Source organism: Mustela nivalis (assembly GCF_964662115.1).
Source record: "Mustela nivalis genome assembly, chromosome: 1".
Classification (NCBI taxonomy): Eukaryota; Metazoa; Chordata; class Mammalia; order Carnivora; family Mustelidae; genus Mustela; species Mustela nivalis.
Window position 1 is genome coordinate 127,503,069 of NC_139020.1, and position 14,746 is coordinate 127,517,814.

General features: G+C 37.2%; 2 protein-coding genes across 3 annotated transcripts in view; one reads left to right on the top strand and one right to left on the bottom strand.

Moving 5' to 3' along the window:
• ACAD11 (acyl-CoA dehydrogenase family member 11) overlaps positions 1-14,746 on the top strand; it is a 93,164-nt gene that overhangs the window by 50,256 nt on the left and 28,162 nt on the right. The gene's annotated exons all lie outside the window — the stretch shown is intronic.
• ACKR4 (atypical chemokine receptor 4) lies at positions 681-5,986 on the bottom strand. Its single transcript, XM_082719207.1, has 2 exons — positions 5,891-5,986; positions 681-2,558 (listed from the first exon to the last, which is right to left on the bottom strand). The coding sequence occupies exon 2, from the start codon at positions 2,547-2,549 to the stop codon at positions 1,497-1,499; it is 1,053 nt and encodes a 350-aa protein (XP_082575333.1). The 5' UTR covers positions 2,550-2,558; positions 5,891-5,986; the 3' UTR covers positions 681-1,496.

Below are 14,746 nucleotides of genomic sequence, written 5' to 3' on the forward strand. Positions count from 1 at the left end.
AACAGTGCCACACGGGTGCCCCCCAAAAAGTAATTTTAAGATAACATATCTTGACTAGGTGAGAATTTATTTTAAGAGCAGAAAACATGTCTTTTTTTTTTTCCTACAGTTTTACAGTTCACAGTTTTTTTATAGTTTGTGAGAGAGAAAATTCGTATTAGTGTACACTATTGATCACTGTAATTTCTTTCAAAATTAAATTTCAGTAGGGACATATTTTTTTAAAAGATTTTTTTTTTAAAGATTTTATTTATTTATTTGACACAGAGAGAGATCACAAGTAGGCAGAGAGAGAGGAGGAAGCAGGCTCCCTGCTGAGCAGAGAGCCCGATGCGGGGCTCAATCCCAGGACCTGAGATCATGACCTGAGCTGAAGGCAGAGGCTTTAACCCACTGAGCCACCCAGGCGTCCCTAAAAGATTTTATTTATTTATTTGACAGAGAGATCTCAAGTAGGCAGAGAGGCAGACAGAGGGGGAGGAGGAAGCAGGCTCCCTGCTAAGCAGAGAGCCCAATGCGGGGCTTGATCCCAGAACCCTGAGATCATGACTTGAGCCAAAGGCAGAGGCTTAACCCACTGACCCACCCAGGCACCCCTCAGTAGGGCCATATTAAATGAACTATAATTTATAAATAATTATATTTAAAGAGATAAGACATACATGTTATTAAAAATCATCTATTGTGTCACATACTTTTATTGCTTAAAGATGTAGGTGCTTAAGCAAAAAAATAAGAATCCATATGTAAGAAAATGTATTGTTTAGTCAACCCTCAGTAATAGACTCACATAAATGGATAAGCCCTTTAGGAACTCACAAAATTGGAATCTAGGTAAATATGATTATCTAAAGATTGCTTCTAGAGCATACAGGTAAATCTAATCGGATAACCAGTTTATTACTAAAGAAAATTAACATCATGGAAGCACATGTTTAGAAATTTACCAGGGATAAAAAGAAAAAAAAAAAGTTTACCAGGGATGTATTAAAAGGACCAGTAAAGCTTTTTATGTAATATTTTTATTGTTACATTGTTATTTCTGGGGTCTTAAGAAATCTCTTACAAACTAAGAAACAGGAAAAAAAGGATTAAATTTTGTTGTATAGTTATTCAAATACTGAAATTATGCAGTGAAATCATTCTTACATTAAAATTTAGATCTTTTAAAATAATTAGAAATGCCCCTTAATATAAGTAAGCCTTTTTATTAATCTGTTTCAGATGGCCTAATTCATAGCATAGTATTTTTATTATTTATGCCTATTAATACTATTTTCCTATATTGTTAACTTTAAGTTCATGTTTTTCTGCATTTATTATGTCATTTCCTCCTCTTCCTGGTTGCTATATTCTCCCCATCTTCCCCCCACCTCTTGATTGCTATAAGTTGGCACCACGGTGTTTGAGATTTAAGTTTCAGAATAAAGCAGATGTTTTATCTGAGGGAGAAGTATCATTCATGTGTATCGAAGCAAGAGGCAGCAGTCTTACATTTAAATGCTGAAAGTACTGGTTGGCTCTGTAAGATCTTCTGAATCAAAAGGAATCTCCTCCGCGTTTTGTCTTTGTCTTCTCCAGGACCCGTATTTCTTAGCAACTTTCATAATGTAGTTTTTGAAAGAGGCTCCCATGAAAACATACAGGATTGGGTTGAGGCAGCTGTGAAAGAGTGCAATGCTTTCTGTGATTTGGATGGCAACATCCATGCGTTTGCTCATGTCGCAGTCGGTGATCAGAGAGTAGATGATGTCTATGACTTGGCAGAACCGGACAATGTTATAAGGCAGCTGAGTGACAATAAAAACTATAACCACTGTGAGCAGAACTTTGAGGGGACGAGATTTTTTAATGTTGGGCATCCTGATAAGTGTCCTTGCTGTGACAAAGTAGCACACTCCCATAATAAGAAAGGGTATTACAAATCCAATGCAGATTTCCAGCATTTGAATTGATGCTTTCACTGATGTTCCTAGGTGATACGGAAAGATGGGAATGCACCTAGCCTTGTGATTGACTGTATAAAAAACCAGCTGAGGTATACTCAGCAAGATGGCAGCCATCCAGACACAGAAACAGATAAGCCAGCATGGTTTCCCCACTCCTGATTGACGTGGGGCTTTAGTTACAGCCCAGTATCTGTCTATGCTGATACAAGCCAGAAACTGCATTCCAGAGACAAAGTTGACTGTATACAAGGCTGAAGTGACTTTGCACATGATTCTCCCTAAAACCCATCCATGAACTGCATTAACTGCCCAAAAAGGCAGAGTAAATAGAAGGAGCAAATCTGCCACTGCCAAGTTCAGGATGTACACATCTGTTTTGGTTCTCTGCTTCTTGTAATAGGCATAAATTGCCACCACTATGGAATTGCCTGCAATTCCAATGATGAAAGCTATTGTGAAGAAGGCGGGCAAGAAAACTTTTGCAAATTTTCTGACTTCTTCTTTTATACAAATCACTTCATACTGACTGTAGTCATGAGTGCCATTCATTTCATTTTCCTCATAGTAGTAATCTGTTGACTGGTTGTGTTCCAAAGTCATGGCTCCAATCTAAATGTCAAAAAGAATACAAAATATTCATTTTAATATTGTTTAAAAGGAAGCACTTTTTAAAGTAGTGTAAGTTTTGTTCTTTTACTAGAGAGTAGATTTTTGCTATAACATAGGTGAGGCTGAATCTGTCGCTTTTTGAAATTTGAAATTCTTCAGTGGAAGCCACATTGGAGTATAGCCCCAAGATTAGTTGATTAGTTCTTTTTTTTTTTTCTTAAAGATTTTATTTAATATATTTGACAGAGACAGTCACGTGAGAGAGAGAGCACAAGCAGGGGGAGTGGGAGAGGGAGAAATAAGCTTCCCACTGAGCAGGAGCCCGATATGGGGCTTGATCCCAGGACCCTGGGGTCGTGACCTGAGCCAAAGGCAGATGGTTGACAACTGAGCCACCCAGACATCCCCAAGATTAGTTCTGCATTTTTGTTTTTACCAGTCTGTGTGCAGGAGCTGGATTTTACACAAGAAAGATAAAAATAACACGCTGTGGAATTTTATTAATCATTAAACCCTAAATCAAAATAATGACTTTTATATAGCTTTTAAAATATGAAAATTTAGTCAGATTTCAACAAAAGAAAAGGAAACGTTATATTTTTTACAAACACAACTTTGTGATTCTTATGTAGGATATTGGCAGTGAATTAAATAAGCACATACTTTATTTAGCTAAAATAAGTATATTTTTATTTATAAACATATTTTAAAATGAATTTATTTTAAAATATGAATTTTATTTTAAAAAATGAATTTATTTTAAAATAAGTTAAATAAATTAACTCAGTGTTTATACTTAATTTCACTGCCTTGCCTTTAAAAAACAAAGTTTTCTCTAGTTAGCTTCCCTTGAAAAGCTGTCACACATGCTGAAAGTACGCTACCATTCAGTAGCATTATTCCACCAGTTACCCGAGTCTGTCCTTGACTTCTGTCACATTCATCCCTAATTTTCAGTCAGCCCCTAGTTTCTGATTTTACCTTACAAATAGATTGTGAATCGATCTCTTTTAATTTGCCCTCTTTGACATATCTGCACCATTTGACCACTGTTGTTTCTTACCTGGCCTATTACAGTATCTTCCCAACTGCTATCTCCTATTCTTTTTCCTTCTTATGACCTCTTTGTCAAAATCATTTTTCTTACTGCCACCAGAGTTTCTATCTCTGCAATGTCAATCTGTCACTCTTCTGCTAAGCTCCTCACCTGAAAGATACATTTCTCCACCTGAAAGGTACAATCCAAGCTAACGATACATACTTAGCATGATGCCTACCGCTCCCTGCATAATGTTAAGCAGATGCTTAACTTGTCCCAGAATTCACAAGTTTTTAAATGTATATAAAAATGACCCATGGTTCCTGCTACATCTCTCCATAATGCGCCCCATGCTGTGCCATATCTCTCTACACCCCAGATAGTCATAGTACTCATCTGCAAGTAGTTTGCTGGGACACACCATGCTGCAGCACATGTCTGCACCATTACTCATTCTGTTCCTCGTCTGATAGACTATTTCCTGCCCTTCCCTTAAAGAGCCAATTCCTTCCCAGTTAACTTGGATGTCACCTCCCCCGAAGATTTTCCTGATCCAATACCTATATCTATATGCATACCTACGTTCATTCTCAGAGAACTGACCCCATGATGTGAAAAAATGTGTTTCTTAGTTCCCTAAGAGTATGACCTGTTGGATTTATGTTTATAATGACTACATGGAGAGTGGCTGGTATACAATAGGTGCTCAGTAAATATTTGTCAAACTAAAGGACTTACAAGCAGATATAAAGTTATTAGTCTAGAATATATAGATGGTATGGCAGGAATCATCTTGCCTCATCATTAGTTATTTTACTATATTGGTTATTAACACCAATATAGTAAAAACAACGTGAACTTTCTGTGAGCTTATTTTATTATAGGAGTAAAATAAGCTCACAGAAAGTTCACGTTGTTTTTTTGTTGTTGTTGTTGCTCTTTGTTTTTTGTTTTTAAGATTTTATTTATTTATTTGACAGAGAGAGCGCATAGGCAGGGGTAGCAGCAGGCAGAGGGAGAGGGAGAGGCAGGCTCCCAGATGAACAAGGAGCCCAATGTGGGGCTGGATCCCAGGACCCTGGTATCATGACCTGAGCTGAAGGCAGATGCTTAACTGTCCGAGCCACCCAGGTGTCCCCAGAATTCACAAGTTTTAAAATGTATATAAAAATGACGTTCGAGGGGCGCCTGGGTGGCTCAGTGGGTTAAGCCGCTGCCTTCGGCTCAGGTCATGATCTCAGGGTCCTGGGATCGAGTCCCGCATCGGGCTCTCTGCTCAGCGGGGAACCTGCTTCCCTCTCTCTCTCTGCCTGCCTCTCTGTCTACTTGTGATTTCTGTCAAATAAATAAATAAAATCTAAAAAAAAAAAAAAAAAAAATGACGTTCGATGTTTTTGTTTTACTGCTGAGTTTTATTTTGCCTTTTCCTTAGCCTTTCTGTCTTCCTTTGGTTATTTTTGTCCTTGGGAAAAGCTCTAATATTCTTATAGAATCATTAATGAAAATAGTATTTTTAAAACAGTGTGCCAACTTATGGTACATTTCCAAAAGAATATTCTTATTCTTACTAACCTTGTTTGGATGAGTAAAGCAGAGAAGGCCCTCAAGGAAATATACCACATAGAAGAACTGCTTTCATTATGTAAAAACCAGGTGCCAACAATTTAAAATGACTATTTTTACCCTTAAGTTAATTTGAAAAGCTCCAATCTGGAAGACCATTCTGGTCATCATTTTTTTAATGTGTTAATTATTAACACAGTATGAACTTTGTTCTTTCTTTCTCATTCATCACAAATCTTGAATCTGATGATAAGAAATAATATGCACAAATAATATAAGACATTAAGGAAGTATATTTTTAAATAAGAATCTTACTAAAAAATGTGAGTAAATAGGACAGGAATGGAAATTATTTGCAGGAATTGATCCTTCTGTCAGACATACAGGAACACAGTTTAGATGTCCTTATAATTATTACAAGAACAAAAATAGCATTTGTAAAATAAAACAGAAGAAATAGTATAACACAACCTATTTTCTCAATAACAAAGTTTTATAGGCAAGTAATGGTATTAACATAATGCCAGAAATAATATGTTTTCTTCTTGCTATATTCATATTTTTGTTTTAAGTTTAAAGTGTATAGCTATTTTCAAATAGCTCTTTTTGCATATGTTAACATTTAAACTTTTGTGCATCAACACTCCCTTTATATAGGTAAGTATATAAAGTCTTTGGGCTTTAAAAAACAATCTTATCCCAATTAGAATGAGAAAATGAAAAAACCAACCTGTTTCAGCGTGCAGAGAGGAGCAGTCTTGAGTGGAGAGTAAATTCAAATGACCTCTTTAACTCAGGCTACTTTTGTTTTCGTTTTATACCCCGCCTTTGTCTTGCATCCGAGAGAGCTTTCCTGAAATTTAACCTTGTGAGCACTTGATCTTTTATTTTTTGTATAACCATACTGTGAAGTCAAATTCAAGTTCTAAAGTGTCTTAGCATACAAGTTTGAAAGAATTCTATCTTGTTTCAAAAACGACATACCTTTCAAAGTTTCTACTTAGATGAAAGGGAACAAGAAATTGCCGGCAGCTGAGGAACCAATGGCCAAACCAAAAAAATTCACCCCAGAGAGCATCAGGGGCTAATGAGCACTTGTAGGTAGAATCTAGAGAAATACTCTGAGAAGTTATTTTGTTTAGAAAAAAAAGAAAAATGACTTTAACTCGAAAAGTTCTTTTAAAAGAGTAAATTATCACAGACTAAATTTTGAGTGATGATTAGGCATTTTTAGAACAATATTTTTTCTGCCACATCATTTAATATTTTACTTAAACTATGAAACTACTCTCGGCTTAAAAAAAAAAAAATTATTTCTTCCCTGTCCTTGACCCCAGAGTATGCCTTTCCCCATGACTGTAAACTCTCTTGCCTTCTTCAAATTTATTTTTTCAAAGACCAGCATACAAACTTTCAAAATCCTTCTGTCTGGGGACTTTGCTTTTCTCATGCTTCCAAACAAATGAAAATTGAAGAAGAAATGCCTGCAGATTTAGTCCTCCAGTTTAAACAGGACTCTCCATACATTTGCATAGCAATGCCCTTTCTTTTCTCATGCAAAGCTAGGCTCAGTCTCCACCGGTAGAAATTACAGGCAGCATATAGATGGGTCTTGTTTTTTTTTTTTTTTATCCTTTCTGATACCATATGTTTTTTGATTGGAACATTTAGTCCCGTGACATTCAAAGTAACTATTGATATATATGTATTGATTATAGTTATTTTGTTACTTGTTTTGTCATTGTTTTTGCAGTTTTTCTCTGACCTTTCTTCTCTTGCTCTTTCATGGTTTGCTGGTTTTCTTTGGTGATATACTTGGATTCCTTACTTTTCATTTTTTGCATATCTATTACTATTTTTTAATTTGTGTTACCATTAGGTTTATATATAACATCTTTTGCTTATAGTAGTCTATACTAAACTGATGGTTGCTTTAATTTTGAACTCATCCTTTACTCCTCTCCCCTCTACCTTTGAGATATTTGGTATCATACTTTACATCCTTTTATTTTGTGCTTCTCTTGACTGATTTTTACAGATACACTTTTTTTAAAATTTGTGCTTCCTGTTTTTTTTGTTTGTTTGTTTTACTCTTACTTATGGTTTTTGTTTTCCATTCACAGAGTCCCCCTTAACATTCTCATAGGAGTGGTTTAGTGGTCATGAATTCTTTTAACTTTTGTTTGTCTCAGAAATTCTTTATCTCCCCTTCTATTCTGAATGATAACCTTGCTGGATAGAGCACTTTTGGCTGCAGATTTTTCCCTTTTAGCACTTTGAATACATCATGCCACTCTCTTCTGGACTGGAAAGTTACTGCTGAATAATGAGCTGCTAGACTTAGAAGGTTTTCTTTGTATTTAACACTCATCTTTCCGCTTGCAAACTGTAACATTCTTTATCACTGTTTTTGTTTTTTTGCAATTTTAATTACTGTATGTCTTGGTATGGACCTCCTTGGGATGAATTTGTTGGGAGAATCTTTGTGCCTCTTGAATCTGGATCTGTGTTTCCCTTCCTAGATTCAGGAAGTCTTCAGCTCTTATTTCTTCAAGTACATTTCTGCCTCCCTTTCTCTCTTTTCTGGGATCCCTATAATGTGAATATTATTATGCTTGATGGAGTCACTGAATTCTCTATGTCTATTCTCATTATACAGTATTTGTTTGTCTCTCACCTTTTCAGTTTGATTGCTTTCCATTACTCTGTCCTCCAGGTTACTGATACCTTTCTCTGCTTCTTATAACCTACTATTTATTTCACCTATTATTTTTTAAATTTCTTTATTGAGTTTTTCATTTCTGATATGTTAGTTTTTATCTCTTTGTCAAGGATCTCACTAATGTTCTCCACCTATTTCTGAAGTCTAGTATCTTTGTGATTATTACTTTAAATTCTTTATCAAGCCTATTACTTATTTCTGTTTCACTTAGATCTCTTGCTAAGATTTTATCTTATTCTTTCATTTGGGATGTGTTTTTCTGTCTCCTTATTTTTCTACCTCTCTGTCTGTCTTTCTGTGTTAGGAAAGTTAGCTACATCGGCTGCTCTTGAAAGTAGTGGCTTTATGAAGAAGAGGTACTGTAGTGCCCTCAGTGCAGTGTGTGCTGTTTATCAGAATCAGTTATAATACTTCACCTGTGTGTGTCACTTGCATGCTACTATTGTGTCCGAGTCGCTTTTCCTTTCAGTCTAGACATCTACCCTGAATCTCTGCCTGTTGTGGGCTGCACTTGCTCTCTGTGATGTTAGTGAGACCCACGAAGGCTCGTTCAGAGGGCACATGACTGCAGAAAGGCTTAGAGGCAGGACAGTGGGGTTAGCAGGTTTGTTCTGAGCTGCTAGTCCTAGACTGGATCTCCTGAAGTACGGAGCATTAACAAAATTTGTGCTGAACCCGGGGCTGAAGCCAGCAGCCTTGGACTGGGCAAGTGTTCCAGGAGAACTTATGGGTGGTTGCATTGCTAGCAGGTGAGGCAGCAAGTATCTATGTAGCACCATCTCCCACAAACGGCTCTGTGTTTGCAGGGAGGGGAGGAAAATGGCACCTACCAACTCCTTCATTCCCAGAGAAGTCCTCAACACACACCAAAGTCGTATAAACAGAGCTCCCTCTCATTGTGCAAACTGTTGCTTCTATGTTGCCTCTCAGCCAGCCCTTGTCTCTTTAAGGGTGGGGGCCCAGCTATCATTCCTCTACCCATTTGCCCAATGCTGAGTCAACTGACGTCTAAAGTTCTAGGCTCCAAGTCTCACTGGTTATACAAACTCATGGAATTCAGCCCCTCCAGTTTTCAAGGCCAGATATTATGGGGATTCGTTTTCCCCGTGTGGGCTCCATGTTCCTTTCCCTTCTCTGCACCCACAATTCCCTCTTTCCTGCAGACAGCTCCCAACTGCATTTTCTATTCTTCCTAAATTCTTCCATGTGGCTTCTTTTCTGCATTTAGTTGTGGAGTTTGTTCTGCCTCTCTTCAGATAGCTCTCAGGTATATTTACTCAGGTGATTGAAATCTAGTTGTAAACATGGGACAATGGTGCCCCAACTCTGCCATTTTTCCCAGCCTCCTCTCTTACCTCTTGTTCTTGATCTTATATATACTAGAGCAGTATGATGTGAACAAGCAACCTTCCCCTAAATTCTCAGACAGGCCTACAAAATCCTGCAAGTTCTGCCTCCATCCCTCATTGCCTCTCTGACCTTTTTTCCTACTACTTTATGCTTTGCTTGTTTGGTCTGCTACACCAACTTTCTTTCTGCCTTGGAATGTACCAGTCACAGTCCTTCTTAGGACTTTTGTATTGGCTTTTCTGCTTGTCTGGAATGTGTTTCCTCTCAATATTTGCAAACCGTACTCCCTCATCTCTCAAGGCTTTGTTCATTCACCATCACCTCCTCACTGAGGCAATCCCTAATTACTCTATTTAAAATACCCCTCACCCGCCTATACTCCAATCTAGCTTAACCATTGTACGGATCCTCTGCTGATTTACTATATAATATGTATTATGTTTGCTGTTATCTCTTGCCCTGTATTAGAATATAAGCTTCATCAGGGCAAGGGCTTTTATTTCCTTTCTTCATTGATACATCCGAAGTGCCTAGAATAGTGCCTGGCAAATAGTCAGTATTTTCAATTAATAAATAATCCTACTTTCCCTTGTGATTATTGATCCCTTTTACTTCCCCTTGATGCTATGCTTCTTTTATGACTCATCTATAACAGCAGCCTCCATAGTTAACAATCATATAATCTCTTCAATTCATCTATATTATATGTAGATGCAATACTGACTTGTGAGCCTTTGTTCAGTGCTATTACTCCTATCTAGAATACTCCTCCCCCCCTCCACTTTAGCTACTTCTATTTAGGATTCAGATTCAGGTCTAACTTTAATGTTACTTAATTCAGGAAGCTTTCCTTAACCCTTTTAGATTAGATCAGATGTGTATACTCTTTACTCCTATAGTACTATCTCACTTTGTTATTAGTACTTAGTAAAATTTTTTATCTTCCATAGCAATCATGTGTCCTGCTATATCCTCAACATTTAGCTGTGTGCCTTACTTATGGTACCAGTTTACTGAATAATAATTAAATACATGAATGAATGAGTGAATGATTCAGTCAATCAAAGTTTAACTTAACCTCCACAGACTTACAAGTTTAGCAGTGGAGCTGGAATTTTTTTTTTAAGATTTTATTTATTTATTTGATGGAGATAGAGGGCACAAGCAAGCAGAGTGGCAGGCAGAAGGGCAGGCAGAGGGAGAGGGTTCCCACTGAGCAGGGAGGCTGATGCTGATGCAGGGCTTGACCCCAGGACCCTGGAATCATGACCTGAGCCGAAGGCAGACACTTAATGACTGAGCCACCCTTTGAATCCTGGTAATTTTAAAATATATTTAAAAGTATTCTTTTCCTTTATTTTATACTCCCCAACAATCACATGCTTGCTTGTAAATAGGATTATGATCAGTTATAATGCTATAATCTTTACATCTTTCAAAAATCACACATCATTTTTTTGCTAATTCACACACATACCCAGGCATAACAGATAAAAGATCAAACCTCTTTTGGTCTATATACCACATGCAGTAAGGTGAAACTAGTTTATTACCTGGCCTTTTCCTGTATTTTCCTTCTCCCAGACAGAACTAGAAGAGGTGGTGTTGATAGGGGAATCTTGACAAGATAGGAAAGGCAATCATATAGCTTGGAGATTAGGGAAAAGCATCATTTACCCTAAGCAACTTACCAAAGTGCTAAGTTGTTTCTTTCTTGCCCCTCCCCCATTTTTGGTACTTGTCTCCTATTTCTCATATCCCTAAGAACAGAATCTTTATGATTGCAACTAGCTGCTCACCATTAACTCTCTCCATGAAATGCCTTAACATACCAGTATCCCTCATTCCTGAAGAATCTCTCTCTCCACACTCATTTCTTAGCCTTCCTCTTGAAGTACCATTTTGCTCAGTGACAGATGTTTGGGAAAGCAATCTGACTAAACTATATACTGAATTATCATTGAAAATATAATGTTATATTTTCAACATAATTTATATTGAAAATTGATATTGAGATATGCATTGAACATTTAGATAATCTCATGACTTCTCTTTAGTGTGCATATTACATATTAATATTGTATGGGAGTTTTTTACTTAACATTTTCTGTTACTCCAGGTTTACTATAAATGTCATTTTTTTGAAGATTTTATTTATTTATTTGAGAGAGAGAGAGAGTGAGAGAGAGCATGAGCAGGTGGGGAGGGGCAGATGGAGAGGGAGAAGCAGACTCCCCACTGGGGAGGGAGCCCGATGTGGGGCTCAATGCCAGGACCCTGAGATCACAACCTGAGCCAAAGGCAGCCATTTAACCAACTGAGCCATGCATGCATCCCTATAAATATCATTTTTGTAGCTAAATAATATTTTGTTGTATAGATCATAATTTGTCTTCCCACTCAACTATTATAGGACTTGCAGAGTGTTTCTAGTGTTTTGCTATTACAAATGATGTTATAGAAAGCATCTTTGTAGATAATGTGGGAAACTGGACTTAATTTCTTACACAAAAGGTAGTGTTCTTACCATTCACAGTATAGGATAGTTGTAGAGTTCTTCCAGGTAAGTGCATAGAAGAGTTCCTTAGTCTTTTTGGTTGGGTTCCATTGTATGGACACAGCACAGTATATTTAAATAGTCTTCTATTGATGGATATTGGTTAATGTCTAATTCTTTGCAAATACAAAAAAATACTACTGCAGTGAATAATCCTGTGCACCTGTCTTTGCATTCAGGAACAACTATATCTGTAGGGTAAGTCCCAGAAGTAGGTTTGATGGATCAAAGAGTAATTGAATCTGTAATTTTGATGGATATTGCCAAGTTATACTATCTAGGGATATTACTTTGTACACCCATCAGTAATGAAAGTGTCTATCTCCATGGAACTTTGCCAATAGAATGAGTTATTTGACTAGCTTTGCTTTCTAAATGACTTGTAGCAGATTCAGTATTCTTCCCCTCTTCTTCCTGGCCATGTATGAAATATTTTCCCCTGATTGGCTTTTTTTCTTTTTAATGTACAGTAGTTTTATGTAGACGGCCCAATTAATGTCTTTCTTTTGATTTCATTTATCATTTTTAAGGTTTAAAATTTTTTCCCCATTCAGACAGAGATTTCATAAATACTATTTTTTCTTCTAGTTTTTTATGGCTCGATTATTTAAATTTTTAATAATTTCAACTCTGATCTATTTGGAATTGATTTTGATCCAACCGTATTCTGTAACAATGACAGAAGTAGTCCAGCATTTAACACTGATTGCATAATTACTGTGTAAAACCTTTCTGGAGGTAGAATAAGTGAATTTCAAAGGGTGCTTCCCCCCCATTAAAAATAACACATATTCCAAGAGAGCACACTATATTGGATTTTTTTCCTTTCTTTTTTTTTGAAAGATTTTATTTATTCTTTGATACAGCACAAGCAAGGGGATCAGGAGGCAGAGGGAGAGGGAGAAGCAGGCTCCCAGGAGCCCAGTGTGAAGCTCAATCCCAGGACACTGGGATATGTCCTGAGCCAAAGGCAGATGCTTAACCAAATAAGCCACCCAGGCTTCCCTAATGAAGTTTTTTCTTTCTTTTTTTTTTTTTTTTAAAGATTTTATTTATTTATCAGAGAGGGGGGGGTGGCGGAGAGAGCAAGCACAGGCAGACAGAATGGCAGGCAGAGGCAGAGGGAGAAGCAGGCTCCCTGCCGAACAAGGAGCCGGATGTGGAACTCGATCCCAGGACGCTGGGATCATGACCTGAGCCGAAGGCAGCTGCTTAACCAACTGAGCCACCCAGGCATCCCATGAAGTTTTTTCTTAACTGTAGGATTGTAGATAAACATTTTTTTAAACAAACTTTATTTATTTATTTATTTATTTGTTAGGGAGAGAGAGAGAACACAAGCAGGGGGAGCAGCAGGCAGAGGGAGAAGCAGTCTCCCCACTGAGCAAGGAGCCCAATGATGCAGGACTCAATCCCATGGTCATGTTTTTTCCTGACATTTTTCCTTGTGTTAAAGAATGATTTTGTTTGATAATCATATGGTTTGTAAGAGCCTAAAAAATTAAAACTGACCAGCAAATATCAGGGAGATGTGATTTTCAGCCTGACTTAATTTTGGCACTTGAACAGCCTTGAAATATCAGAGTCTAAATTAAAAACATGTGCCATCTATTTTCATTCATGGAAGCCTGTGACACAACAGATATATTTAAATGTTTCCTGGCCTATTCGGATTTCCTCTAATATATCTCATCCACAATGTCTGGTATCCTGTTCGTTAACTAAAGTAATAAAAAAGAGGGTCTCCTGGATGGTTCAGTCGGTTAAGCGTCCAAATCTTATCTCAGCTCAGGTCTTGATCTCAAGGTCCAAGGTCGTAATCATAAAAAAGAGCAAAAGCTCTATTTAGAAGAAGGATGTGTTTCAGCTGCTGCACCTGCCAAATTCTGCTTGTAGCTAAGTTGAGATGATATATTTGTGAGGGGTCTTTCCCATTTTCTGACACATCAAGGTTAAATCAAAGTATCTTAAATTTTACAACCTATCCACTCCCCTTATTTCCTCTACTTAATGACCCCCCCCAAAGAAGAGCCAGTTTAGAAGTTTTATTTTTTAAAATCTGAATTGTTTTCCATATTAGATTGAATGAGGCAGAATCAAAAAATTATTTGCCTTGTTTCTTGACTTTCTTCAAAATTTACCTAATCTCTGGAATCTATTAAGCACTTACTTAAAACTGTGGCACAATTTTTCATGAAGAACAAGACAGGAAGTGCTATTGGAAAATACTAGAGAAAAATATATTCTGGGTGTTAGAAAAAGAGGGCTTTCAGCTAGGTTTAGGGAATTATAGAAAAGATTTTGCTTTTGAAAGATTTAGCTACTGGTCATCTAAGTTTAAAATCCACAGAACCTTAAAAGATTTATCAAAAATGTCCTTGATTACCAGGATAGAAAGTAGAGAAAGAAAAGATCTCTAGTGCGAATAAACCCCAAATTGTGTCATTGTGTCCTAATCTGATTTTTGAAGTACTCTCACTATGGAAACAATGTAGATTATATACAGCAAATGACCTGACCCTTTTATTAGCCTGTGGGCCTCAAGGCTTCCTACAACTAAAACTTCAAAAACTCTAACTAGAAAAATACTCACTTGAAAATTTAAAAGGGAGCATCTCTGGAAAAAATTTTTTTTCTCTAATTTGTAAGAATCGAAGCACAATTGCATATTATTGCACAGCCAGGACCAGTCAAGGATATTAAAAAAAAAAAAAAAAAATCCCCAGCCCAGCATTTTCAGATAAGAAATTTCAGTTAAGGGGTGCCTGGGTGTCTCAGTGGGTTAAGCCTCTACATTCAGCCCAGGTCATGATCTCAGGGTCCTGGGATCAAGCCCTGCATCAGGCTCTCTGCTTGGCAGGGGAGCCTGCTTCCTCCTCCCCCTCTGCCTGCCTTTCTGCCTACTTGTGATCTCTCTCTCTGTCAAATAAGTAAATAAAATCTTAAAAAAAAAAAAA